Below are 27,340 nucleotides of genomic sequence, written 5' to 3' on the forward strand. Positions count from 1 at the left end.
AGAGCGATCAAAGAACGCTCCCTTTTTTCCGGAGCTGTTACACATCGCGAGTATATCTGCACACTTGCCCAAACAGCCGTTACAATGAATGACGCTGTTATGCTGCACAACGGAGCTCTTACTGTTTTCATGTGTTTGCTGTTAGCTGTGGTGAAAGCATTTAGTGAGATAACGTGTTGCAATAATGACGAGATCACTGCATCCACGCGATAAACAGACTCTGTCTACTCAATGCTCATCACTGCAGCCTTTCGTGTGATGGGAAAAGATCGAAAAAATAATTATATAATCAACACTTCCACGATCTCGACGGCTGTAATAGTAAAATATATATATATTTGAGAGGGGTTTCACATGAACGCATTTCGTATGCAAAGATGTCAGCCAATCACAACAGTTGTGGTTTACTTGGAGTCTCACAGCAGACACGCCCCTTCAAACAGAGCATTCAAGCCAGAGGGCTAATATCAGGATCTAAAAATGCTTTTTATTTCTAAATTTTAAATTTAAAAATCATACTAACAATATAAGTACACCTAAGGAAACATTAAAAAGCATTTAAGGAAAGGAAATAATCCATGTCATGGGACCTTTAACACTAATTTACTTTCAAATGCCCCAATTGCTGAAAGCTCTGAACCAAATTTTTCTACAAGTTCAAGTTGCACTGTAAAATCGCAATATTTTAAAAATCACTATAATATTGTATCGCGACACTAGGGGTGTGCCGGTTTCATAATTGGTGATTACAGTTATGACATGAGTCACTGAAGGTTCATAACATAACCGTTGGGGGGGGGCAAAACTCATCATCCGCGCCAAAGTTTTTTGAGCAAATTTCAAAGCCGCAACCGCCTGCCATCCGCTGATTGTTTTGCGGTCTATGGACGATGCAATGCTTTGCTGATGCGAGCCGCAAAAAAAAAAGCCATTGTCTGTTCTAGAAAGTATGCAGCAAAGATATTTAATGCTAATATACGAGGCATAGGCCTACGCTGAGTTTCATTTAAGATGAGATGCGCTCTAGTTCACAGTGCAGTGCAAGTGAACACGGCGCGCTGGTGCTTCCATGTCACGGTTATCATTGTCTGCTATATTTGCTTTTTATTTATTAAAATACATGCAATTGGTTGATGAAACATTTATTGAAATTAAGATAAAATTTGTTCAAAACGAAATTCGTTTTTAAGAAAGGTTTTCTACAAAGCAAAATTTAATGAAGTGGTAAATATCATGTCTGAAGATTTACAAAACTTCATTAAGTGGTAAAAACCATGTCTCCCGATATATTGCACATCTTATGATCCTATCTAAAAAACGAAAATAATTTTTGATAAAAAATGTTTGTAAAAAAATATTTTAATGACACGGTTTTGGCGGTTATATAGTTCTAATGACGGTGTTCAACTATAACCGCCGGTCTCACGGCTATATACTAACCGTCACACCCCTACGTGACACAAGTATCGTGATAATATCGTATCGTGAGGCCTCTGTTGATTCCCACCTTTAGTATTTAGGCATGGACACAGTTTACACAATGAGCAGAACATTTTCAAAAGGAGCTAAACTTAGCCTCACTGAAGGATTGACATGAAGTTCATTTTCATATTCTTACCATCTTTTGGAATGTTAAAATAATCAAATGAGTTAAAATTGACGTCTTTTCCTGTTGTGATAGTTTGCTTTGTGATCCTTTCTCATGCTTCATGACTGCGATGTTTAAAATAATCTCTGTTCAGTCTGACAGAGAGCAGAAGGGCTTCTGCTTGGCTGATCTCTGCTCAGAGTTGTGCAGTTTGTTCCCGATCAGGTCCATCTGTCTGCATGAGTTTGCCAGGCTGCTCTTCTCCACAGGGTTTCTGGGAAGCTTTTACAGCATTTAAGGATGGAAAATTAATAACTGTCTAAAATGAAACACGTGAGTTCCAGATAAACAAACAGATAGCGCGTGTCTAGAGACGAGCTGAAGCCTTCTGCTGCTTTATGTGGAAGACTCTTTTAAAGGGGGGGTGAAATGCTCGTTTTCACTCAATATCTTGTTAATCTTGAGTACTTATAGAGTAGTACTGCATCCTTCATGACTCCAAAAAGTCTTTAGTTTTATTATATTCATAAGAGAAAGATAGTCTGTACCGATTTTTTCCGGAAAAACACGAGCGTCTGTAGGCGTGACGTGTGGGCGGAGCTAAAGAATCACGAGCGCGAATAGGCTTTTGCGTTGAGAGCATGTGGAAACTGTGACATTACCGTGAGGGAAAAACCATCATCCAAAACAAACCATGGCTTACAGTCAGATTCAGTCATTTATTTATGATCCAGAATCAGATCCCGAGGCTGAAACTGAATGAGAGCAGCAGCAGCAACGACTCGCTCCGAGCGGGGCTCGAACCCGGGTCTCCGGCCTGGGAGGCAGACGCACTAACAAGGAGGCAGAGATATTTTAAGCAGTTTTACTCACCGCCTGCGGTTCAAACACACGATCGTGACCCTTTTTCGTTGGGATTGCATCATCCTTAAGAAATAAACGATACGCAAATACATCGTCAAACTGGGCCTTGTTTGTAAAACTTCCGGCAGAAGTGCCTCAGGACCCATATAAGGAAATTCCACTCCATCTAACGTCACACAGAGCCATACTTGAAAAAAACTTTCCGAAACTTGTGACAAACCGGAAGGAGTATTTTTGGAACAGAAATACTCCTTCAAACGTACTACTTAATTTTTTAAACTTTGTCCATGTTTAGCATGGGAATCCAACTCTTTAACAGTGTAAAAAACTCAGTATGCATGAAATAGCATTTCACCCCCCTTTAACATTAACTAATTTAACATCTAAACATTAATGGCAAAGGATGTTAGCTTCATTTGACACAGCAGAACGAAACTGCACACTGAAAATACAGCCTGGTCTCATTGTTTATTCACATGGCAACTGAATACAATTTAATAAAATGTTAATGCCACGATTTCAATTTCATTTGTAATTTAGGAAGCTGCATAAATAACATACGTTTTAGGTGTAGTCTAAAGTAAATGTACGTTTTATATAACCACGTTTTATGTCAAAGTACATAAATTCTCATGAGATCGCGTTGGAAAATGTCATAAGTTGTAAGTGTTACGTAAAATGCGCTACTTTTATGTCTGGAGTTCATAAGTTGAGGGTGAACCAACTCCAGAGTAAGGTTAGAATAGCCTAATGTTAGCGTAATCTAGTAACAACGCACATCTTTTTAGGCAAGTACAAGATATGGGCGCCATGTCAATAGAAGTTTTTAGGATGACTGGATTTGTATTAAAATTTATCATAATTTAATAGTGCTGTCAAACTATTAATCGCATCAAAAATAAAAGTTTTTGTTTACTCAATATATATGTGTATGTGTGTGTGTACTATGTATATTTATTATGTATGTATAAAGACACATACAGTATATATTTTGAAAATATTTACATGTCTATATTTGTATTCATGAAATTTATATTATATATAAATATATTTAAAATATATAAACACGACATAAACATGACATTTTCTTAAATATATAAAGTACAGACCAAAAGTTTGGAAACATTACTATTTTTAATTTTTTTGAAAGAAGTTTCTTCTGCTCATCAAGGCTGCATTTATTTGATCAAAAATACAGAAAAAAATTTAATATTGTGATATTACAATTTAAAATAATTGTTTTTACGTTTATTATACTTTAAATTATAATTTATTTCTGTGATGCAAAGCTGAATTTTTAGGGATCATTATCAAATGATCCTTTAGAAATTATTCTAACATGTTGATTCATTATCAAAGTTGGAAACAGTTCTGCTGCTTAATATTTTTTCAGAACATGTGATACTTTTTTAGGATACTCTGATGAATAAAAAGTAAAAAAAAAGAAGCAGCAGCTATGTTTTTAAAATATAAATATTTTGTAATAACAATATACACTACTGGTCAGTAATTTGGGGTCAGTAATTTATTTTTCTTTTTTTTAAATAAAATAAATAATTTTATTCAGCAAGGATGTGTTAAATTGATAAAAAGTGATAGTAAAGAAAATATATTATTAGAATATATATTATTAGAATTATTATTTTTTTAATAAATGCAGCTCTTTTTAACCTTTTCTACATCAAAATTATTAGACAACAGAACTGTTTCCAACACTCATAATAAATCAGAATATTAGAATGATTTCTAAATGATCATGTGATCGACTGATGTTACATGTGACACTGAAGGCTGGAGTAATGATGCTGAAAATTCAGCTTTGCATCACAGGATTTTTTTTTTTTTTTTAAGTATATTCAAATAGAATTTCTGTATTTTTGATCAAATAAATGCAGGCTTGGTGAGCAGAAGAAACTTCTTTCAAAAACATTAAAAATAGTAATGTTTTCAAACTTTTGGTCTGTACTGTATATGCATGTGTTTGTATTTTTGTGTACATCTGCATTTAGGCTAGTTGTTTATATGAGAGAATTCATGAGAGTGCAGAATTCAGTCAGTGATTGCGCAGTGAACAAAACAGTTTCAGCGATGACTCATCTGAACGCCTCTGATTGGACGCTGCATTCATGAACTCAACAGACTCGTGTGTGATTGGTTAGAATGTGCAAAGCTTTAAAAACGTGTAAAAAGAAATATGATGCAACATTAGTGCAGGGCTCCAGACTAAGCTTTTGCACTGGTTGCACTGGTGCGCCTAAAAATTTCCGATCGCATCGCATTTACCACTGCAGTTTTACAAGTTAACTTTTTTTAAATCGCTGTCCATATAGGCAATATTGATTTGTAGGGCTGGGTATCGATTCAGGTGTTCCAGATCGATTCGATTTCGATTCACAAGCTCTCAAATTGATTCAATTTCGATTCTCGATTCGATTTCGATTTTCGATTCGATTTTCTATTAGAGCTGTAATCGGGCCTTAAAAGTTAAGCCCAACATGTCTCGAGCCCGACACGTACATTTTGATTGACAGCTTTTTAAAAGCCTGAACCCATTTACAACCCGACATTATTCAAATGTACGCAGCACACCGCTCTTTTGCCTTTTGTCAGGAATGAGTCATTTATACATGGTTTAACATAATTTATACATGACTAATGTAAAAGGCCACTTGGAAGTTTGAACAAAGAAATAAAATAAGTCCTCTGTAACATCGTAACATCTCAGCACTCTATAAATAGCCCTAGGTATAGGCTCGTTTAGCATATAAATAGGCCAACGCACCAATAAAAACAAGTCTTTCTTAAAAAATTTAATCAAGATAATTTATAAATTAAGATGGGTATTTGGCAATAACGAAATGAATTAAGATAAAGGCTCTGCCGGATTTGCTTCGCCATAGCAGCTGACATAATTAAATAATAATGCCAACATTAGCTTATATAGCCTACTCTGTCTACATTATGCATTTAAGACTCAAATAATATTTAGTTATTATTTGAAAAACATTTACTCACCAAGATTAGGTAAGGCCTAAGTGTTTTTTTGGAGGAAAATGATTGAATCCACTGTAGATGGCTTCAGCGCGCTCCTGCGCTCACTGATGGTGCATCATTATTCACTCATTATTCTCATTATAAACAAGGTCAAAACTTTTCCAAACCTCAGACTTTGCATTAGTTGCTGGTGCTACCAAAACGTAATCGTTAGAAGCAAGCCTCCGTTTCAACTACTCAGCATACATTTTCGCATCTTTGTCGCTCTAATCGAAACACATTACATGACCGCTCGATTGGTTCGATTGGCAATGGGCATCTTCACACTGCCTGAACATGTGCAATTGTGCTTTTGAAGACAACTGACCACGAGCACCTGTCCGCGCAGTTGTCTGCTCAGAGCCTCGGTACACACTCTCCGATGGCGATGTTTACATCAAGCCTGCATAGCGGACTTGCAGACGCAGAAATTATAAGAGGCTTTAAGATGCAGTCTGTAAGACGCGAACGGGAGCATGATCTGACGCGCAACATTGCAGAAAATGTGCGTTCACAAAGGTAGCCTATGTTGATCCAAATATGGAAAGCACTTTCGAATTTAATAATATGAGGTTCTCTCCAGAGATGTTTTGCCACATTTCTTCAATTAAGGATGATTGCTGCGTAGTGTATGGTGTTTCCATTTGCTTTAACTTCTTCAAGTCCGTTGCAAAAGTTTTGTGTGTGTGTTCAGCATATGATGGGCCGGATTTGAATTCGTGACGGGCCGCGGGTTGAGAACCACTGCTTTAAACTGAATTAATGAATGACAGGTTCGTTGGTAACATCGCACAAGGCACATAAGAGGGTGACATCTAGTGGAGAAGATTTGTAATTAGATTAACGCTAATCTTACGTTCAATGTCTGGGGAAATAAATATGAAAAAAAAAATCGATTCATGGCCTTTGAGAATCGATTTTGAATCGACCACATTTTAAAAAACGATTAATCGAAAAATCGATTTTTTTACCCAGCCCTATTGATTTGTTGCCTAAATGATTTACTTACAATCTGGTCAACATAATGTTCTTTATTTGAAGCACAATTCTACAAGAAAGGTAACTTACTGAAAAAGTGTTGGGGATTAAAGTGTTTCACTGATCTGAAATTTAAACCTAAAACATCTCAAGATAAATGAAATAAAAAATAAAATTAAAAGCATTTAAAGGGCTTCAAACTGGACATCTTATGGCTAAGTGTCTTATGGACTGTCCTCCATTGCAGTCACATGCCCTTCGGATGGCAAACTCCTGTAGTTTGGTCTTCTTGATCTTTGGCCTTGGCTAAATCAGCTGGCCACACTCTCTAGCAGCAAAATCTTTCCCCCGTCAAATTTATGGTAATTACTTTTGCCAGTGCTTTGCAACAAGCTATTGCGTGTATTGAACGCAGAACTGTTCAGCTGCTCATAATAAATACCGTCGAGCCACTCTTGACTGTCGCAGTAGCATGTCTCGTGTTGTTTTCACCAGCGCGGCAATTGTTTTTCATCACTAGTTGATGGATGTATAAAAAATAAAAGTAAGGAGAAGCCTAAAACATGTGATGGAAAATTGGCCCGAAGCCCGGCCCGAAGGGCATAAGAAAGGTCGGGGCTGAAATGCAGGGCTCTAGTGTCTGTTGTTGAACCACAGGGAGACTTTCAGAGTCGCTGAGACTTTTCTTCCCTTCAAACGTCTGGTCACACCGGGGCGACCTCAGACTTTTTTTTTAGTCGCACCATTGAGAGATTAGGTCACTCTCTAGAGCCCTGACTGTGCAGCTGCATTTTGTCCAAAGCCCCCTTGATTTCTGACCCGTGACCATGCACTCGCTCCACTTATGCTTGAGTTTCATTTCATTTAAGCTTCAGCCTTATATGGGCATGAGAGAATTATTACAACTATCTCAAAATATCTGAGCAGTGTTGTTTTAGCATCATTTGACATACTGTCAGAGTATTTTAAAGTTTTATTTTAGATATTTTTTATGTTTTTAATTTTACTTAACTACACACTGGATACACATACACACTTCACAAGATCTCACAGCTGGATTCGACTGAAAAATGTCAAATATCGACCTATATATATATATATATATATATATATATATATATATATATATATATATATATATATATATATATCGTCCTTGCCGATATATCGGTCGACCACTACTGCCAGTCAGTGAATAACATGCATAAAATGCCTTCTATAATAAATATAATTAAGCTAAAGCAACTTTTTAAGTCATTAAACTTTTTGCTGACTTTGGATTGGCTGAGATGGCTTTAGAGGGCGGGACTTGGAGTGTGATTGATTGGAATGAATGTCTCATTTCTTTATGATAATATGCACTGTGACATACAATAAGAGCATGTCGTGCACGGCCTGTTCCTCTGTGTGTGAATGAATATCTGCTGAGAGTGTCAGCGAGATGAATGAGAGAAGATTGTGTGTTCAATCACAGACATACAGAGAGAACGGTAGCAGTATCTCTCTCACTCAATCCCAACAGAGGGATGTGTTTGTGTCGTGCTCATTGCTGCAAGGATGTGCCAAACTGTTTCAAACACAAACTCAGTGACATTCACACACTTTAAGTGAATATGAGATAGTCTCTGGTTTATTTTTCTCATTGGTTTATTATTTTAAAATCATTCATTCCTTTTATGTTTGTGCCTCTTTCTTTACTATAAATCAGACATGGGGACTTGTGACTTGGTGACTTGGACTCAGATTCTGCAGGTAAAATAACAATATTAAGGTGACTTGACTTGACTTGACTTGCCCAAGAAAAAAATACTTGGGACTTACTTGAGACTTGAAGGTTAAGACTTGAGACTTACTTGAGACTTGCACATGTGTGACTTGGTCCCATCTCTGCTATAAATGATGCTTACTGTGATATTTTTTGTATCTGATTTAATGGTCTGACTGAGTTTTTCCTGTCTGATCTCATTCTCTTTGCTCTCTCTCTCTCTCTGTGTGTTTGTGTCTCTGTCTTGGGCCCAGAAGGATCTTCCTCTGCCTCGTAAGAACAGCAGGTCAGTCTGTTTTCAGTAATAATAAAAGATAAATGAATGCTTCCTTGGCATCTTTTTATTCAGATTAGATGGATGTAGTGTGGCTCAGGGTTTGATACATAAAACAATTAGTAGTTGCATCCTGACAGTAAGTGTAGAAACTATGGTATTTTAGAGGTTACCAATGGTGAATTTTAAACAGTTCACATTTATTTTATTCCAAGTTATGAAAAATGTTACTTAAGTACTTCAAGTTAAATCAAAGAAAATGAGAAATGTTGCTTTGGCAGCTAGCTAAAATAAATATCTTTACTTTTACATTTTTTATTTTATTTCAGTTAATGTTTATTATATTCCTAGTATTGTAGGTTGAATGTCTCTCTCTCTCTCTCTCTCTCTCTCTCTCTCTCTCTCTCTCTCTCTCTGTCCATTTCTCTAAAAGCTTTATTTTTCACTCTCATGCACTTTTTTTTTTTCCATGATTCTCAGTTATATTACCTTGACCTCTGGGGAAAAGCATATTGCACCACCATCTTGAAACAGACACACAGACACACGCACGCACGCATGCACGCACGCACGCACACATGCACGCACGCACGCACACACGCACACACACGGTCACATTCACTTATACACACTCGCACACAAAGACTGATACTCACACACGCACTCATAGACACACACACACTCTCATACACACACACACTGATAGACACACACAGACACACACACACAGCGGTTTCTCTGTTCTCGGCTCCGGTGTGATTTTGTCTGAACATAGGCTGTGTCCAAATTCAGGGTCTACATCCTTCGGAGGACTCATTTGAAGGATGTTACGTCACAGCGCTGCGACGAAGGCTGTCCAAATTCGTAGGATCCTTCAAATGCGGCCCACAAATGCGTGTGGTTTTTTAAAAACTGGCTTTTCAAAAATATATATTTTCAGTGGTTTTCTAGTTAGGCATTTTGTTTTAGCATTAAGCATTTTTTTTTTACATTTGTACGTGTATATGTAAAAAAAACCCAAAAGTTTACTTTCGTAAACTAGCTTCTTCCTTACTGCCTGTGTGAATATCCCCTTACACACAGCTTATTTGTTAGTGATTGAAGCTGTTTTAACGCTTCTAAGGACGAAAGAGCAGACAGAAGTGTTTATAAAGCTCCGGGGAGAGAACGAGGAGCTCTTCACCCGCGTCTTGCTTTGCGCTGTCACGGTTGCTAGGCGACAGGATATGAGCAACGGGTAAGGGAGGGAACTGAAAGAAGGGTAGGCTGTCCAAATTCACAAACACCGACTTCAGGTTTTTGCGGTCGTCGGAGGACCCATCCTCCTTCAACCGGGTAGGAAGGATCCTAAGGAGGATGCAGACCCTGAATTTGGACACAGCTATAGTTTGTTCTCATCAAGACATCTGGAAAACAATTAATTCTCAAAATAAAATATTCATTTTAATCATTAAAGTTAGGGATGAACTAAAATGGTCGGTTGGTTTTACTTATTGTTTCGTGAGGTGAAGCTTTTTTTATTTTTATTACAGCTTTATCTTACGTTTCATTTATTTATTTATTTTTAACATTGAGTTATTTTTATTTGTATTTTTTTATTCTAAGTTTATTTCATTCAGTTTTTTTTCTATTTATTCATTTATTTATAAATGTGTTTTTTTAAGTTTCATATACTCTTTTTTTATGTTTTTCATTTTTTATTTTCTAACTGTTTTATTTATTTTTGAGTGTCTTTCATTGTATTTACTTGGTGAATTAAATTTTTATGTAAAATTATTCTTTTTTTTAAGTTTAAGTTTAAAGTTTATTTTCCTGTTTTTAAATGTATTCTTTTTTAATTTTCATAAATGTTATTGTGTTTTATTTATTTCATTTTTAAAATTATTTAAATTCCATAATTTATTTATTAAAATAAAATGTATAAAATGTTATACGTTTTTTTTAACGATGGTGTATTGATTGTGCTGATCTGTAGCTGTTTCTTAATTTCCTCTGATTGTCTCACATTTGATACTCATTTTATTAATTGAATGAATCCATTGAATTCTCTGTGTTTGTCTGCTGTTGCCGTAGTAACAGGAAGAGTTTGATTCTGACCTCCACCTCCCCGACTCTGCCCCGCCCACATTCCCCGTTACCAGGGTACATCGGTGAGTGACGACGCCCCCTACTGGGAAACAGATGCTGATGTATATTCTGCTTACAGACCAACTAATACACTTTTCTTACATGACTGATTCTTGTTCTTAACTGAGCTTCATTTGTTGTTCCTGTCCACACAGGAAGTACTCCTCTAGACAGCCCTCGAAACTTCTCGCCCAGCGCTCCGGCACATTTCTCTTTCGCCTTCTCAAGACGGTAAAACACACAGACACACGTGGGAATAAAAGCGTAGGATAAACACTGCTGCAGCTTCTGTAAACCTTGTCTCTGTAGGGATGGACGTCGATGGTCGCTGGCGTCTTTTCCATCCTCTGGTTATGGAACGAACACTCCCAGCTCAACGGTACGTGAGTTTCTCATCTGAACACAAGCGCAGATTGTTTTGTGATTTAAGTATTTTAAATTATTAATCAAAATGCAATTTATATATATATATATATATATATATATATATATATATATATATATATATATATATATATATATATATATATATATATATATATGTATTAGTGGTGGGCATAGAATTTTTTTAATCTACATTTATCTAGGGATGGGTATCGTTAAGGTTTTAATGGTATTACTATACTTACCGATACTGCTTAACGGTCCGGTACTTTAACGGTATTCTTATCGGTACTTTGTGTTGTGTTAGGCAGTCAAAACTTTGCATTTCTCTGTCTGCACATAATCCACTTTTGACAGATTGCTTGTGTTTCAGCCCTTACATGCAAACATTTTGTTGCACTTTTGACAACCACTGCATCTTATGACAACCACTCTAGTGAAGTATAACCACACTTTGGAACGTTTTGCTGTCTCCGCCATCGTCACTCTTTGTATTAAGCAGGAGTTTTTGTACTGTACCGTTTGCATATCGCGTCTAAAAATGCATGGAAAACGCTAGGCGCGCCGCACGCTGCTTTCTGATTTTTTTACCCAAAGCCTTCGGGCACTTGCGCTCCTCAGGAGTCTGCTGTTGCTATGCAACCATGACCTGCTCTCTCCATGAAGACACGGAAATTTCAGCAAAGGATAAATGGATTTGCAGCACTAAAAACTGCTTGCAGTAGCACTGCTACTAAATTAATTAAAAAATCCACATACAGCTATCAGCGGTTCCTTCATCTTGGCTGAGCTTCAACGTTGTTACGGAAAAGGTGAGAAAGTTACATGACCTGCGGTGCGCTTGCGGCATTCTGAAAAGTTGAGATGTTTTTAACTTGATGCGGTGCGGACACGCCTGGAAAAAAATGAGCTCGTCCGACCGCTTGCGCGTCGCTTCCATTATGAGCGCGCATACCACGCACCTGCATTTGAAATAACAAACTTGAGCGCGCAAAAGACGAGATATGTGAACAGCCCATTCGCGTGTGTGTGCGCCGTGCTCGTTCTTGTTGTGTGTGGGTGTGACTGACAGACAGCCTCCGCGGCGCGCATGAGAAATCTCTTAGATCTCACAGACAAACGTCTTAATAATATCGCAAATTAGAAATGTTTGGTAAGATAAAATGTGCACGATAACATCATTAAGCAAATCTCTTCGCCATCGTCACTCTTTATTACTAAGCAGGAGTTTTCATACTGTTATGTCTCGTTCTTGTTGTGTGTGGGTGTGATCGCACATTAGAAATGTTTGGTGAGATAAAATGTGCACGATAACATTATTAAGCAAAAAAATACATAGTACATAAATTTTTCCCCCTCCAGTACCAAAAGCAGAACCGGTACCGTCAGATCTTACTGATACTACGGTCTTTCATAATTTAGCCCCGGGGCCAGTTTAATACCGGGTTTCGGTACCCATCCCTATATTTATCTCACTGTGATCTCGAAATTAATCTAGATTAAAATGGCTCATTCGAATTCTGACGAAGGCATTCACAATATGTGTTATCCAAATAAAATTGACAAACAGTAAGTCTTTGAGAAGGGGTTTATCAAGCTAGGTGGTGCATTAGAAAAGGGGCTCATCTCCTGTTTCCAAAATGCATCACAAAGTGCTTGAAAAAGCTGTAAACTAATTCCACATTGCACAAGGTGCAAACAACCGTACACCTGTTTCACACCAATGTTTACGTTTTTTTTAAGTTTGTAGGTGTCAAGGTACAGAAACCAAATAATTAAATGTAAAATAGCACTGGATAGTCTGAAATGAAAGATACAATCAAACCTACATGTATTCAGACACCTTCAACATTTCTTACATTATTACAGTTTTGCTATATATATCAAAAATTATACCTGGTGTCTGAATAATTTTTGGTTTGACTGTTAAAACTACAAAGTAATTCAGTCAAGAGCAGTGAGTGATTTTCTTTAATTTTCTTGTATTAACATTACAGCACCCAGTAGCTAAATTAGGCGCGGTCCCTTTAAGAGACCATGAACGCATCCAATATAATACACATCCCATTTTTTTCCTCAACTGTTTACTTTCACTTGAGAAATAACTGACAGTTTTTCTAGCATAATTTCCAAGGTGGATATTTTGACATATTTTGTATGTATTTGTCGGCACAAGAGCAAAAATAAGCAAATTCGATGTTCAAGTGTTTTGAGACGCCTTTCTCTTCGCAGAAGAGAGCTCGGTTCAGTGTCGCTGTGATACGCGTCTCTCTCTCTCTCTCTCTCTCTCTCTCTCTCTCTCTCTCTCTCGTGCGCACCGAACACCAGTAACCAGCTACTCCATTCAGCTTTTCCGTGTCTTGTTTGGATGCTTTAATGTTTAAATCGACAAGCGGTAAGGCGTAAAAACATGTGAAAAAGATAAGCTTTTCGTGACGATGCGCATCAGTGGCCCGTCAACTGTCCTGAGCATCTTTTTAGGCTGGCCTCAGCCAGTCGGTTACAGGAAATCTCAAGGTGAAAGTCATCATAGCTCGCCAAGACCCAGCTCCCAACCCAACTTTGAGAATAGATTAACGGCGATATTTTTTTTATCGCCCGATAAGAGTCTCGCGTTAACGCAGCACGTTAACGCCGATAACGGCCCACCACTAATAAATATATATATATAACAGAATATAATTTTTCATGGTATCTTCTTCAGATTTGAAATAATAGAAGGCATTTCAGTGTCTATAACTTTTAATATTTTTGAGCATTATCAACTCTTCTTTCCAAAGCCACCAAAATGATGTGTGTCACACATTGAATAAGGAATTGTTGCGATTTTAAGTTAGGTAGGGCATTTTCAGCTCTGAATCCCATAATTTCACAGTTTATTGAGATGTGAGTCTGTGTGTTCATCTGCAGTCCTCCAACTCGTCTCAGGAGCGTCTGCACCAGCTGCCGTCTCAACCCACCATGGATGAGCTGCACTTCCTGTCCAAACACTTCGACAGCAGAGAGAGCATCACTGATGAGGACGGGGGGCGCTGTTCACCCCACATAAGACCCCGCTCACGCAGCCTGAGGTCTGCCAACACACACACACACACACACACACACACACACACACACTCATGCTAAAGAATGTGTGTGTTGCAGTAGTCGTGTTTAACTCTCTCTCTCTTTCTCTGTCATGTGTTCAGTCCGGGTCGCTCTCACTGCTGCTACGACAATGAGATCATCATGATGAATCATGTTTACAGGGAGCGTTTCCCTAAGGTAACACACACACACACTGTCTCACACCTCAGCATTATGCTATTATTTCTAGAATATGTATCTTTAGGTTTATCTTCAGAAATAGTCTCTGTATTTGTTCCTGTCAGGCCACGACGCAGATGGAGGGACGGTTGTGTGATTTCATCCACTCGTATTGTCCCGAGAGCGTTCTGCCGCTGGCCGACGGAGTCCTGAGCTTCATTCACCACCAGATCATCGAACTGTCCAGAGACTGCCTGGCCAAATCTAAGGAGGATCTCATCACGTCCGTCTACTTCTTCGAACTGCAAGAGAACCTGGAGAAACTTCTGGATGATGTGAGTTCACCACATCACAACAGAGATCTCACCAAACCTGCCATCTCTTGACTGTAATGTGCAGAAATAATAACATATTGTTTCGCTTGTTTCTCTCTGTCTGTGTCTCTCAGGCTTATAAGCGGTCAGAGAGTTCAGAGTTGACCTTCATCACCGAGCTGGTGAAGAAACTCCTCTTCATCATGTCTCGACCTGCTCGACTTTTGGAGTGTTTGGTGAGAAAATGCTTCCTTTTGCTTGTTCTTTCATCCATTCATCAGATAACATGATGCTGCAAACCCCGCTGGACACCAACAACACAAGGCTGACGCTTTCCAAACCTTCAGAAAAGTACTTTAAACTGGAAGCACTGCAAAACACACAAAAGAGCGAGAGCAAGTTGAACCTGTGGCTGCATTAGCATTTAGATTGGGAGCTGTGAGAGTGTTGCTGTTATCATTCACCTTCTGTGATTCACTTCCTGGTAAAACTCATTTGGAAATGATTCTGTGCTTCTCCAGGATTAAACAACATGAACCGTTCATTATTCCGTTAAACAGAGATGACCCCAAAATGAGCTTCTTGTAGAACCCTGGAGAATGTGTTCTTGTACTCCAGAAAATTACAAAATGTTCAGTTTAATTCAGCTTTAGTTTTGGACTGTCTCAGAAACTGAACCCTAGAGCTTATCCTCAACCAAACAATAATGCCACCTGCACCTTAAACCCAACTGAACTTGCACGGCATTTATGACTTATTTCAGAGTGAAGGAGCTTGTAGCAACATAGAGAAAACTATTCCTAACACTTCAGAGACCCTGAAATCAGTCCCAAACTCCTCAGCAGTTGGATAGCAACATTCTAAAAACAAAACAATGCCTTGGCGTGAATAGCAACCCTAACAGATTTCGCTCTGACCCGCTGTGCAGGAGTTTAACCCTGAAGAGTTCTATCATCTGCTGGAGGCGGCTGAAGATCACGCTAAAGAAGGACACCTGATGAAGACCGACATCCCACGATACATCATCAGTCAGCTGGGTCTGACCAGAGACCCTCTGGAGGGTGAGTGACCACAGTCACACAACAATCACACAACACTGATCCCAGTACTGCTGATCACTGAGCGACTGTCACGTCTGTGTTTCAGAGATGGTCAGTCGAGAGCATTACGACTGCGAGGGGCCCGTCACGCCGGAGACAGATGACTCTGCAGAGGTTTGAACACACACACACACACACACACACACAGCCCCAGGAAATCTGAAAAGGATTAGTAAAGCGTCTGTTAGAAGATGATAATGCCATCCTGTGTGAGAGCTGAGTGGATTTTTCTCTTTTCCAGGGAAAAATTAAACCCATGAAGCCACCTGGAGAGGCAGATTTCCAGACTATAAAACTGATCAGCAATGGAGCCTATGGGTAAACCACACACACACACACACAAACACACCCCACGTTTGCTCCAATATCTACAAACCCGATTCCAAAAAAGTTGGGACACTTTGTACAAATTGTGAATAAAAATAGAATGCAATGATGTGGAAGTTTCAAATTTCAATGGTTTATTCAGAATACAACATAAATGACATATCAAATGTTTAAACTGAGAAAATGTATCATTCTAAGGAAAAAAAAAGATGATTTTAAATTTCATGGCATCGAACATCTAAAAAAAAGTTGGGACAAGGCCATGTTTCCCACTGTGTGGCATCCCCTCTTCTTTTTATAACAGTCTGCAAACGTCTGGGGACTGAGGAGACAAGTTGCTCAATTTTAGGAATAGGAATGCTGTCCCATTCTTGTCTTATACAGGCTTCTAGTTGCTCAACTGTTTTAGCACTTCTTTGTCACATCTTCCTCTCTATGGTGCACCAAATGTTTACTTTGAGTGAAAGATCTGGACTGCAGGCTGGCCATTTCAGTACCCAGATCCTTCTTCTACGCAGCCATGATGTTGTAATTGATGCAGTATGTGGTCTGGAATTGTCATGTTGGAAGATGCAAGGTCTTCCCTGAAAGAGACGACGTCTGGATGGGAGCATATGTTGTTCTAAAACTTGGATATACCTTTCAGCTTTGATGGTGCCTTTCCAGATGTGTAAGCTGCCCATGCCACACACACACATGCAACCCCATACCATCAGAGATGCAGGCTTCTGAACTGAGTGCTGTTAACAACTTGGGTTGTCCTTGTCCTCTTTAGTCTGGATGACATGGCGTCCCAGTTTTACAAAAAGAACTTCAAGTTTTGATTCGTCTGACCACATAACAGTTTTCCACTTTGCCACAGTCCCACAGTCCACAGTCCGATCATGTTTAGATATGACTACTTTTTTGACCTATAGAGTTTTAGCTGGCAATGGCCAGTTCACCAACAATGTTTTCTGGAAGTATTCCTGAGCCCATGTCGTGATTTCTATTACAGTAGCATTCCTGTATGTGATGCAGTGTCGTCTAAGGGGGGCGAAGATCACGGGCATCCAGTACGGTTTTCCATCTTTGACCCTTACGACCCTTATTTTTCACCGCAGCATTTAGGGAATTGGTGATCCTCTGCCCATCTTGACTTCTGAGAGACACTGGTACTCTGAGAGGCTCTTTTTATACCCAATCATGTTCCCAATTGACCTAATAAGTTGCAAATTGGTCCTCCAGCTGTTCCTTATATGTACATTTAACTTTATCGGCCTCTTATTGCTACCTGTCCCAACTTTTTTGGAATGTGTAGCTCTCATGAAATCCAAAATGAGCCAATATTTGGCATGACATTTCAAAATGTCTCACTTTCAACATTTGATGTGTTTTCTGTATTCTATTGTGAATAAAATAAAAGTTTATGAGATTTGTAAATTATTCCATTCCTTTTTTACTCACAATTTGTAAAGTGTCCCAACTTTTTTGGAATCAGGTTTGTAGATGAGGATAGAAAGTTTAATGGAACAGCATTTATTTGTATCTGAAAGCTATTGTAACATTATAAATGTCTTTACCGTCACTGTGGTTACAAACGCATCTACTAAATAACCAAACACACAGAGAAGTTGACACACACTGACAGAAGCCGCTGTGTTTTTAGCGCGGTATATCTGGTCCGCCATCTGGAGACGCGGGAGCGCTTCGCTATGAAGAAAATCAACAAACAGAACCTGATTCTGAGAAATCAGATCCAGCAGGCATTTGTGGAGCGAGACATCCTGACCTTCGCTGAGAACCCGTTCGTGGTCAGCATGTTCTGCTCCTTCGAGACTAGACGACACCTGTGCATGGTCATGGAGTACGTGGAGGGTGAGACATACACACACACAGTTTTATTGCGCTTTTAAAGCTTTATTGACTTTGAGGTCTCGGATATTTCTCTAGGTCCGAGAGTCTAGGTCAGAAATGGGTGACTTCGGTCCTGGAGGCAGATGTGTTTGATTAGGGTTGGAGCTAAACTCTACGGGACAGTGGCCCTCCAGGACCGGAGTTGCTCAACCCTGGTACAGGGCTGTAAAATGAATGTGGAAAGCAGCTCCGATTATTTAAAGAGAAAAGTTTGAGTTTGTGTAGGGGATCTCAAGCAAATCTGAGCACAGTTTGAGATCTCTTCTGAAACATTTGAGGAGACGTGTGCAAGTACTTGAGTCTGTTTCTCAGGAGAAACATCTGAGAAGCAGGAGATTTCAAATGAGGTTGTCATATGAGAAACAAAAGACAACTCGTCTGTGTGTTTTGTTTCAGGAGGTGACTGTGCGGCACTGCTGAAGAATATTGGAGCGTTGCCTGTGGAAATGGCACACATGTACTTTGCCGAAACCGTGCTGGCACTCGAATACATCCACCACTATGGAATCGTGCACCGAGATCTCAAACCGGACAAGTAATCCACCAATAACATTTAAAATATTTCTGAATGATATTTAATGATGATGGCAGGAAGCATGTCATTTACTAAATGACCATGTGCATTCAATCAAATGATTGCTGGGATTCATTTGCCATCTGTTGTGCAATGACATTAGATTAGATTCAACTTTATTTTCATTGCACATGTAAGGTACAAGGCAATGAAATGCAGTGTACAAGGCACTTCCTGTGAGAGATTAATGATATCGTTTAATTTGGACAGATTGTGTTTTATAATTAAACACATGTCAGAAGTGCCACTCCGCTTGAGTGTGTTTACTGTAAAGACTGTCTCACATCATCTTTTTCTGTCTGTATCTCTCTCTCTCTCTCTCTCTCTCTCCGTCAGTCTGCTGATCACGTCATTGGGTCACATTAAACTCACTGATTTCGGTTTGTCTAAAATGGGTCTCATGAGTCTCACCACAAACCTGTATGAGGGACACATCGAGAAGGACACCAGGGAGTTCCTGGATAAACAGGTACCAGATAATACTCACAGTATTCTATATCGTACATAGCCATGGCCTAAAAGCCACAAAACGACAGTTTTAATTTCATTGTGTGCCTGTTTAATTTAGTTATTTGTATCATAACGAATGTAATTAACACATTCAAGCATATGATCAAGTGTAACTGATGAAGTGTTGATGAAGCAACACCATAGCAACTGCAAAGCAACATTCTAAAAATGATTCCAAACACCTGGAATGGCATTGCAACATTCTAAGAACTTTTCCAATCACCTCAGCAACTGCAGTGCAATGCACCGGAAACTACAAGCCCGAGGTGATGATCAAGTGTCACAGATGGAGTCATGTTAAGGGCCTGACTGTCGTTCTTTGACCTTTGACCCCAGGTTTGCGGCACCCCAGAGTACATCGCCCCGGAGGTGATCCTGCGGCAGGGCTATGGCAAGCCCGTGGACTGGTGGGCCATGGGCATCATCCTCTACCAGTTTCTGGTGGGCTGCGTGCCGTTCTTCGGCGACACAACAGAGGAGTTATTTGGTCAGGTGATCACAGGTGAAGACTCACCTACATGAAAAAAAAATAAACAGCAGATATTTTACACAGTGACATTTTCTCATGAATCCAAATAAAAAAGTTGTCAAATATGCATGCGTGTAGATGACATCGTGTGGCCCAGTGATGATGACGCCCTGCCCGCTGATGCACAGCACCTGATCTCATCTCTCCTGCAGACCAACCCGCTGCTCAGACTGGGCACAGGTGACGTCACACGTTGTTTTAGTAGAGCCAAACATTCTGCACGCGCTGACTGAAGTCATGTGTTTGTGCGCAGGTGGAGCGTTCGAGGTGAAGCAGCATTCGTTCTTCTGTGATCTGGACTGGAGCAGTTTGCTCCGACAGAAAGCAGAGTTCATCCCTCATCTGGAGTCGGAGGAGGACACCAGCTACTTTGACAGTGAGTGATTGACAGATAGTGTGTGTTTGTGCTGTTGTCTGTTAAGCGTGCATTAGTGAGTAACTCATCAGTTTTGTTTTTTAGCACGATCAGAGCGATATAATCACGTTCACTCGTACGATGAGGATGACACCATTGTCAATGAGCCAGCAGAGATTCACTGCTTCTCCTCTTGTTCGCCACACTTCTGCAAGGTTAGACCTCTCGGTCTCATGAAAATGATTCTGCCGTTTACACAATGCTGAGGATTATGGGTAATGTCTAGTGCATCTGAATCACAGGTGTACAGCAGCATGGAGCATCTGTCCCAGCTGGAGCACAAACCTGTGGTGACCCGCCGAGAGCCCAAAGCTCACGGAGAAGATCGCAGTAAGAGAGAAAGTCTAGGCAGCCTGACACTCCAAGAAAAGACCGGGAGAACCGGATCCCCTGAGATGTAAGAAAGACCGAAGGCAACAATATAATCTCTAATTCTGATTACAGAGACTCATAATCTTTAGTAAACCCTTCTGTTTGTCTGGCTGTCTCTGTAGGAAGCGTTTGTCTTGTTCAGAGTCGTCCTTCACTGAATCAGACTCCAGTCCTCCCAGCGCTCGCCAGAGTTTCTCAGCGCTGATGGACACGCACCGCTTCGCTTCTCAGCTCGACGGAGACGGGGATGTGCACACGTGCCAAACACCCATCAAAACCAGGGGCTTGTCACTAGAGGGAGCCAGCTCTGGACTGGTGGAGTCCAGCTCTACAGCAACAGCGGGACATCCTGGAGGTGATTTTTATTTAGTAATTAGAAATAAATTTAATATGTTTTACCGTTGTGCTCCTGGGTGTCAATCACTCAAAGTACTACTGAGTTTTGTCTCAATATCTTCTGTGTATCAGATAAACTCCTGCGGCCTGCCGATGCCTCCGCTGCCACAGCTCCTCTGCTCATACCAGACTCGTTTGGGCCTCGCATAGGAAGTGACCTCGTCTTACGAAGAGCGCGGCATCATCAGATCGCGACCGACAGTGAGAAACGTACAGCAACTCACTCAGGAACCAAAGCCATGAAGTCGACCTCCGCCACGACCCTGACTGTCATCATACCTGCAGGTGAGGCCACAGACAACTATTTCATTATTATTATTATTATTATTATTATTAAAAATGACCAAAAATAAAAATACAAAATGAAATGCAAATCGTAACACTACTTTTCATACACTATAGTGTACAAACACTTATGAATGCCAACAACCAATACAATATAAATAAAATATTTTGATTGTAAAAAATGAAAATTTTCTTTTTTAATCGTAATTAAAATTTAGTTTAATGTATAAAACATTTATTATATTGAGCATTTTTGTGGGTCTCATTTATGAAACATGCAGATTTATGTGTAAATCGTTCGTAACACTATGCTTAAGTAAACCGTTCCATGCACATATTTTTTAAAATAAATAAATATATGCATTAATTTTTTTCCCTGCTTTTGTTTATTTACATTTTTTTTTGTAAGATTAAAATGTCAACAACCTACAAAATTGCATAAAAAGTACTCTCAACGTTACACCTTTGTACATTAACTGAATAATTATTTGTAGTCAAGCATTTCAATATACATAGCATTGACTTGAGCTTTTGTAAAATTCTGATGTTTGGTTTCATAGTTGAGCAGCATGGTACATCAACACTAGGCAGTCCCATGTCTCCTCGCTCCATCTACTCCAATCCCTCATCTCGTGAGTCGTCTCCGACTCGTGACTACTCACCTACAGTCAATGTCCTGCGCTCACCAATCACCATCCATCGCTCTGGAAAGAAGTACGGCTTCACCTTGCGTGCCATCAGAGTCTACATGGGCGACAGTAACGTCTACAGTGTACATCACATGGTCTGGGTACGGACACATTCTGGAACGTTCTTCTCATTTAAAGCTAAAGAATGTGTTACATGTGATGATTGCCTTTGCTTTCGTCCAATCACAGCATGTAGCTTGTGGTGGGCCAGCCCAGGAGGCGGGGCTTTGTGCTGGTGACCTCATCACTCATGTGAACGGGGAGTCTGTGCATGGATTGGTGCACACAGAGGTGGTGGAGCTCATTCTGAAGGTATGGGCATCACAAACACACTTCATAGAGATATTAATCAATAAATTTAACATGGCGCATTCAATTTTCAGAGTGGAAGCAAAGTGACAGTGACAACCACTCCATTGGAAAACACATCCATAAAAATCGGACCGGCCAGGAAACTGAGCTGCAAGGCCAGGATGGCCAGACGAAAGAAGAAGTCAGCCACAAAAGATGGACAAGAGAGGTCAGAAGGAGCAAATATATTTACTTAAAGCATTTATTTTTATATAATTGTGGTGTACGTTTATTCAATTTGCTCCTCTCCCTCTGTCTGTCTGCAGTAAGAAGCACAGCTCTCTCTTGCAAAAGATCACAAAACAGTCCGACCTGCATCACACCAGTCGTAGTCTGTCCTCTCTGAATCGCTCACTGTCATTGGGAGACAGTCTACCTGGAACGCCGACACACAACTGGACACCTCGCTCTTCCACACAGACGTACCGCTCTCCTCCAGACTCCGTCTTCCTCGGTCAGAGCTCCTCCCACTGCTTTATGATTTTTTTATATATATATATATATATATATATATATATATATATATATATGTGTGTGTGTGTGTGTGTGTGTGTGTGTGTATGCAAATTCAGATGCAACAAGTTACAAGTGTGTAGTCTTGTTTTATATACTTTACATGCATTGCTGTGACAGCGCTTAAGGTGTTGGGAGAGTTAGTGTTTAATGTTTGTAACTGGGTATATTAGCACAGTATGTATTTGACAAACATTTGACCTACTGAAGATGATATTTCTGTAACAAGTGGTGCTTCTTTTCTTATAACTTAATTAGCCTTTGGTATTTGGCTTCAGTCAGTGCTGGGTGTTTTGACTGATTGTGTGCTCTTTTCAAGTTTCTTTGAGGTTCTGAGCTGTTCTGTCCTTGTCCTCTCAGGCACGTCGTCTCAGAGCAGTTCTCCAGCATCCAGCATGCCTAACTCACCTGCAACATCTCAGCACATGCGGCCAAGCTCTCTTTATGGTCTCTCACCCAAAACCCACCGGCAGTACCGTTCTGCTCGCTGCAAATCCGTCGGGAATATTCCTCTGTCTCCGCTGGCTCACACGCTGTCCCCTACTTCGTCTTCCCCGCCATCCATCGCCGGACACACCGTCGGCAGCTCCAACACCACACAGGCCTTCCCCGCCAAGCTCCACACCTCTCCTCCAATCACACGACCCCGGCCCAAGAGCGCAGAACCACCGCGTTCGCCTCTCCTTCAACAGGTGCAGTCAGCTGAGAAGCTTGGCCCACCCCCTCCACCTTCATTTCCATCCTCCTTGTCTTCCGTGGGCTCAGACAGAAAAGGAGGGCATGGGGTGTCCACGAGGAAGCATGGTTTGGAAGTTGTGCATACTGATTACCGCCGGGAGTTGTTCCACTGTGAACATGCCCTCCAGAGCCTGATGGAGATTGAGGGTGAGAATATGCCTGGTGCTCCACCCGACCAAATGGCAACACATGCGTCCAGCCAGCTCATGATGAGTCCGGTGAGGCAGCTCGGGAGGCAGGACTCAATGGCGGAACAAGAGTCTGAGGAGAAAGCGAAGCAGCACAGCTGTGAAGCTGTTTTAAGGACTGTGTCAAAAACCCAACCTGTAGCACCCATCTTGGATCCTATATCAACTCAGACTGACGAGCCACCTCAGAAGGAGAAAGTGGCCTCCAAGTCTGAGTCTTCTCACGACTCAGTTGTCTTGAAAGGGAAGGAAGCAGCCAGGGATGTGGGAAAGCAAGAATCCCTTAATGCAATTGTCTCTGGTCCCAAGATCCTTGAGCAGATGCCGGTTGTCCAGAGCTCTGAAGCACAGGGACTTAAACCCCATAGCCTTCAAACTGATGTTCCTAAAGGGCTGAAAAATGGAAAGGACATGGGAAAGATCCCAGTGAAGGAGAAAACTGTGCAGACAATGGCTCCAGAGGCAAGCAAACTGAGTAAAGGACCTCTAAACATTGCGGGGACTGCACCTTCTGTTGGTGCACCGAAAGTCTCAGAAAAGTCTCAGTCCAAAACCATTGAAGAATGTGTTCAAATCCCATCGGGGTCAACCAGAGGCCCTCAAGAGGATAGATGTATCCTGGAAGCAGCCGAAGTGTCCCCAGCCTCTCCATCTCCAACTGCCCGAATGCCTTGCAAATCACGTGCTGTAACTCCTGGCGACAGGTCGAGCTTCGTAACGCAGCTCACCAGTGTGGCTAAAACTGTGCTTGGTCCTATGAAGTTGGGCTCTCAGGAAGGAGGCAAGGCCAAGGACAGCACCAAAGCCAACGAGGACAAACGAGCCACCACATTGGGAAAGTCTGAGGTCTCGTCCGGGAGTTGCTGTGGGTTAAAGGGAACGTGTCCAAGTCCTGGATCGTCAAAGCCTGAAAAGGCATCGAAGAGTTCTTCCAAGCATTAATAATATTCTTAATAGGAACATTCAGTTTGGAACTTTAAATGGGATGCATTCCCAGTATTTGTCCAAATGCAGGCTGTTCAAAAGACTCTACATCCATCAAACCAAGATATAACACACAAAAAATAAAGGAAAGGTGCTTTAAAATGGCCATTGTCAAATATGTTTGTATGTGCATATGCTGTCAGAATATATGCACCATCATATGTGGATGTACAGCAGAACAAACCAGTACATCTCTCTAGATGCATGTTACATGTAAATTGTTAATAGAAGAGTCAAAAGAATTAGATATGTAAAATTAAACCAAGATCTAAGGCTAGTTAACACTGCACTTCCAATGCTTCCTGCGTGGTCTGTAGAGGGCATGACCGGTCATTCACCTTGATCTCAACCACTCAGTTTGGAAGATTTAGAAATGTATTTAAGTATTTACCTAGTGACAGAAACCATAGATCTAAACGTCTAGTAAATCTGGGTCCGGTACCTCAGTAGTGCTATACTAGAGGCAACAGAATGCCTAACTAGAGGTTTAAGAGGGTTCAACTGGTGGAAAAGGGAAATTATGGTTGCACAGGTACAGAACCATATTTATAAGTGCTTGTTTCTGTTGTCTTAAATTACATTTGCACTGGAAATGCCCAGGAAAAGACAACATGAAATCAGAAATTACCATATTTACTTTCTTAATGGATTGCAATGTTGTTTAATCTGCATAAATAATCCACCCTGACTAAAGTCTGTAGTCATATAGCTACTTCGCTGCCTTTTTACCGACACGTTTGTGTGAATGACCTTTGGAGACTCTGTGTAGTGAATCTAGCATTGTCTTAGGAGTGATTGGTGCCATGATAACGCGCTTTTTTTTTTTCAAAATCAGCCAATCCTTGATATTACTGTCTTCTGCCAATAGAGGATTTTACACTTTACCCAATTTTCTATTTTTTGGGGGGGATTTGTGCTGTGAAGTGTGTGTGTATGTAGGATAGATTGTTTCAGTGTGTTTAGATTAGATACCGTTACTCAAGCAACGAGTACAAGCAGTTTTACAGAATGTACTTTGATTTAAGTCTTTGTTACATCTTTATCTCTTTGTATTTATTTATTTGTTTACAATGTTATTTGAATCATTTTCGCCTTGTTTTATTGTTAAAAACTGTGCTGCTTTGCATTAATATTTCTCAAACTGATTTTACCTGTGAATTTATTTTGTACATTCACTTCTTATATCATTGTTTTACATTTTTTTTTATTATTTTTCACCTCAGGCAATGTTATAAACTAATGCAATTAAAAAATATATAAATAAAGTGCTGGAATTATGAATAAGACTACTTTGTGTTGTCTGTCCCCTTGCATGTTTTTGTAGATAAATGCTTGATAAATATTAACATGATAATATAAATATTATAAATATTGGTTAGTTATAGCTGGATATTTGATGACTTGATGTACACATCAAAGTTTAAAATTGTTCATATAAGCAGTGTTGCCAATAAAATTCACAGCAAATTTCTTATATTTGCAGTGAAAATATGTCTGCAGTTAAAATAAAATATGATACCATAACTATAATCGATGAGGTTGAACTACTGATTATTTAGCAGCAGTTTGAATGCAGTTTAGCACAAATCATTTAAGGTACAAATTCTAACCATTTTCTGTTTCCTCAGACCAAACACTGCATTATATGATTAAACCCAGCATAATGAAAAAATAGTAATATTGTACTTATTCTGTGGCAAGCCATTTTAACTTTTAATTTGTAAAATGTACTAGCTATTTTCATGCATCTAGTACTTATTTTTAGACACTTATTTATTTGATAAGAGACTAGTACTTATTCATTAACTACTAGGGCCCATCATACACCCGGCGCAAAGCAACGCAAGGTGCAGCGTAAGTGTGTTTGCTAGTTTCTGTCCGGTGCATTTCTAATTTTACCGTCCAGCGCCACGTCGTTTAATTAGCAAATGCATTTTCACCCATTTGTGTGTCCATGGGCGTGCTGGTCTTAAAAAGAGGTGTGTTCTGGCACATTGCTATTTTGAGGAGTTGAAAGTAGACCAACCGAAACCTAGTCTAAAGTCAATGGTGCAATATTTTTTATTTTGTGTTATTTAAAGAGCACGTTGGTGGAAAATGCAACTTTGGGCAGGTACAGAGTGCACGCTGCCTTTGCTTATTACTCAGGGATGCATCACACAAACATGCCTAATATTAAAAACAAAAGGATAACGTTGTGTAGGCTACATAAATATAAAAATTTAATGATGGATAGTCATTGCGTGTATTAGAATTAAGCTACCTATTTGCAATTCAGCCTATTGCTACTTATGATGAATGAAATTGGCTAATTAATTGAACAATCCTGCCAATACACACACACACACACACACATATATATATATTAACGGACTTATTAACAGACTTATTTAAAGATAATTTTTCATTAGATACTAGTTCTTATTTATTAAAACTAGTTATTATTCCAGTAGGGACTGGCATTTAATTATACTTGTTAAGAAAAATTACAACTACTTAATTTTTAATTACTTATAACTTTTTAGATCAAGGATGTCCCTAAATTAATAGTTAATAGAATGTTTTGAAATTACATTTCTGCTCGGTATGTTGCATATTAACAAACCATTAGGAAGATGTTGGCTGGAGATGAGGCACATGATAGTAGATTTGAACGATTAAGGACTTAATGTCTAAATACTGACAGAAATTCACCACAGGTAAAAGGAAATCACATATGACAGTTTTTTTTTATAGTTTTTTTTATTAGTGCTCTGTAGATTAGACTATGAACACTAATGTCAATTATTATTATTATAATTCTTTTGCAACGTTCTATTTGGAAACTCTTTATAACAATGAAAAAATATATATTTTTCTAGTGTTGTAAAAAATGTTTTATGTTCATTGTCTGAGTGACA

General features: G+C 39.7%; 1 protein-coding gene across 6 annotated transcripts in view; it reads left to right on the plus strand.

Annotated features, from left to right (window-relative positions):
* Nucleotides 1-25,706, plus strand: part of LOC113054640 (microtubule-associated serine/threonine-protein kinase 1-like) — a 35,149-nt gene extending 9,443 nt beyond the window's left edge. Inside the window, exons 2-28 of one of the 6 annotated variants that reach the window (XR_003277416.1) lie at nt 8,483-8,514; nt 10,576-10,652; nt 10,785-10,860; nt 10,939-11,008; nt 13,924-14,084; nt 14,202-14,277; nt 14,385-14,594; nt 14,708-14,809; nt 15,502-15,634; nt 15,720-15,787; nt 15,915-15,991; nt 17,649-17,857; nt 18,293-18,431; nt 18,807-18,939; nt 19,317-19,482; nt 19,588-19,689; nt 19,763-19,885; nt 19,970-20,079; nt 20,167-20,321; nt 20,419-20,651; nt 20,765-20,977; nt 21,538-21,767; nt 21,856-21,978; nt 22,050-22,186; nt 22,284-22,471; nt 22,891-24,546; nt 24,598-25,706. Coding sequence is in view for 5 of the 6 variants with exons in the window: in XM_026220330.1 (XP_026076115.1) it covers nt 8,483-8,514; nt 10,576-10,652; nt 10,785-10,860; nt 10,939-11,008; nt 13,924-14,084; nt 14,202-14,277; nt 14,385-14,594; nt 14,708-14,809; nt 15,502-15,634; nt 15,720-15,787; nt 15,915-15,991; nt 17,649-17,857; nt 18,293-18,431; nt 18,807-18,939; nt 19,317-19,482; nt 19,588-19,689; nt 19,763-19,885; nt 19,970-20,079; nt 20,167-20,321; nt 20,419-20,651; nt 20,765-20,977; nt 21,538-21,767; nt 21,856-21,978; nt 22,050-22,186; nt 22,284-22,471; nt 22,891-24,398 (4,851 nt within the window). In the remaining variant the exon portion in view is untranslated. Of the gene's footprint in view, nt 1-8,482; nt 8,515-10,575; nt 10,653-10,784; nt 10,861-10,938; nt 11,009-13,923; nt 14,085-14,201; nt 14,278-14,384; nt 14,595-14,707; nt 14,810-15,226; nt 15,418-15,501; nt 15,635-15,719; nt 15,788-15,914; nt 15,992-17,648; nt 17,858-18,292; nt 18,432-18,806; nt 18,940-19,316; nt 19,483-19,587; nt 19,690-19,762; nt 19,886-19,969; nt 20,080-20,166; nt 20,322-20,418; nt 20,652-20,764; nt 20,978-21,537; nt 21,768-21,855; nt 21,979-22,049; nt 22,187-22,283; nt 22,472-22,890 lie in introns of those variants that run through there. The other 5 variants (XM_026220330.1, XM_026220349.1, XM_026220341.1 and 2 more) reach the window with 5 other exon arrangements.
* Nucleotides 25,707-27,340: the final 1,634 nt, after the last annotated feature.

This window comes from Carassius auratus, chromosome 3 (genome assembly GCF_003368295.1).
Source record: "Carassius auratus strain Wakin chromosome 3, ASM336829v1, whole genome shotgun sequence".
NCBI lineage: Eukaryota > Metazoa > Chordata > Actinopteri > Cypriniformes > Cyprinidae > Carassius > Carassius auratus.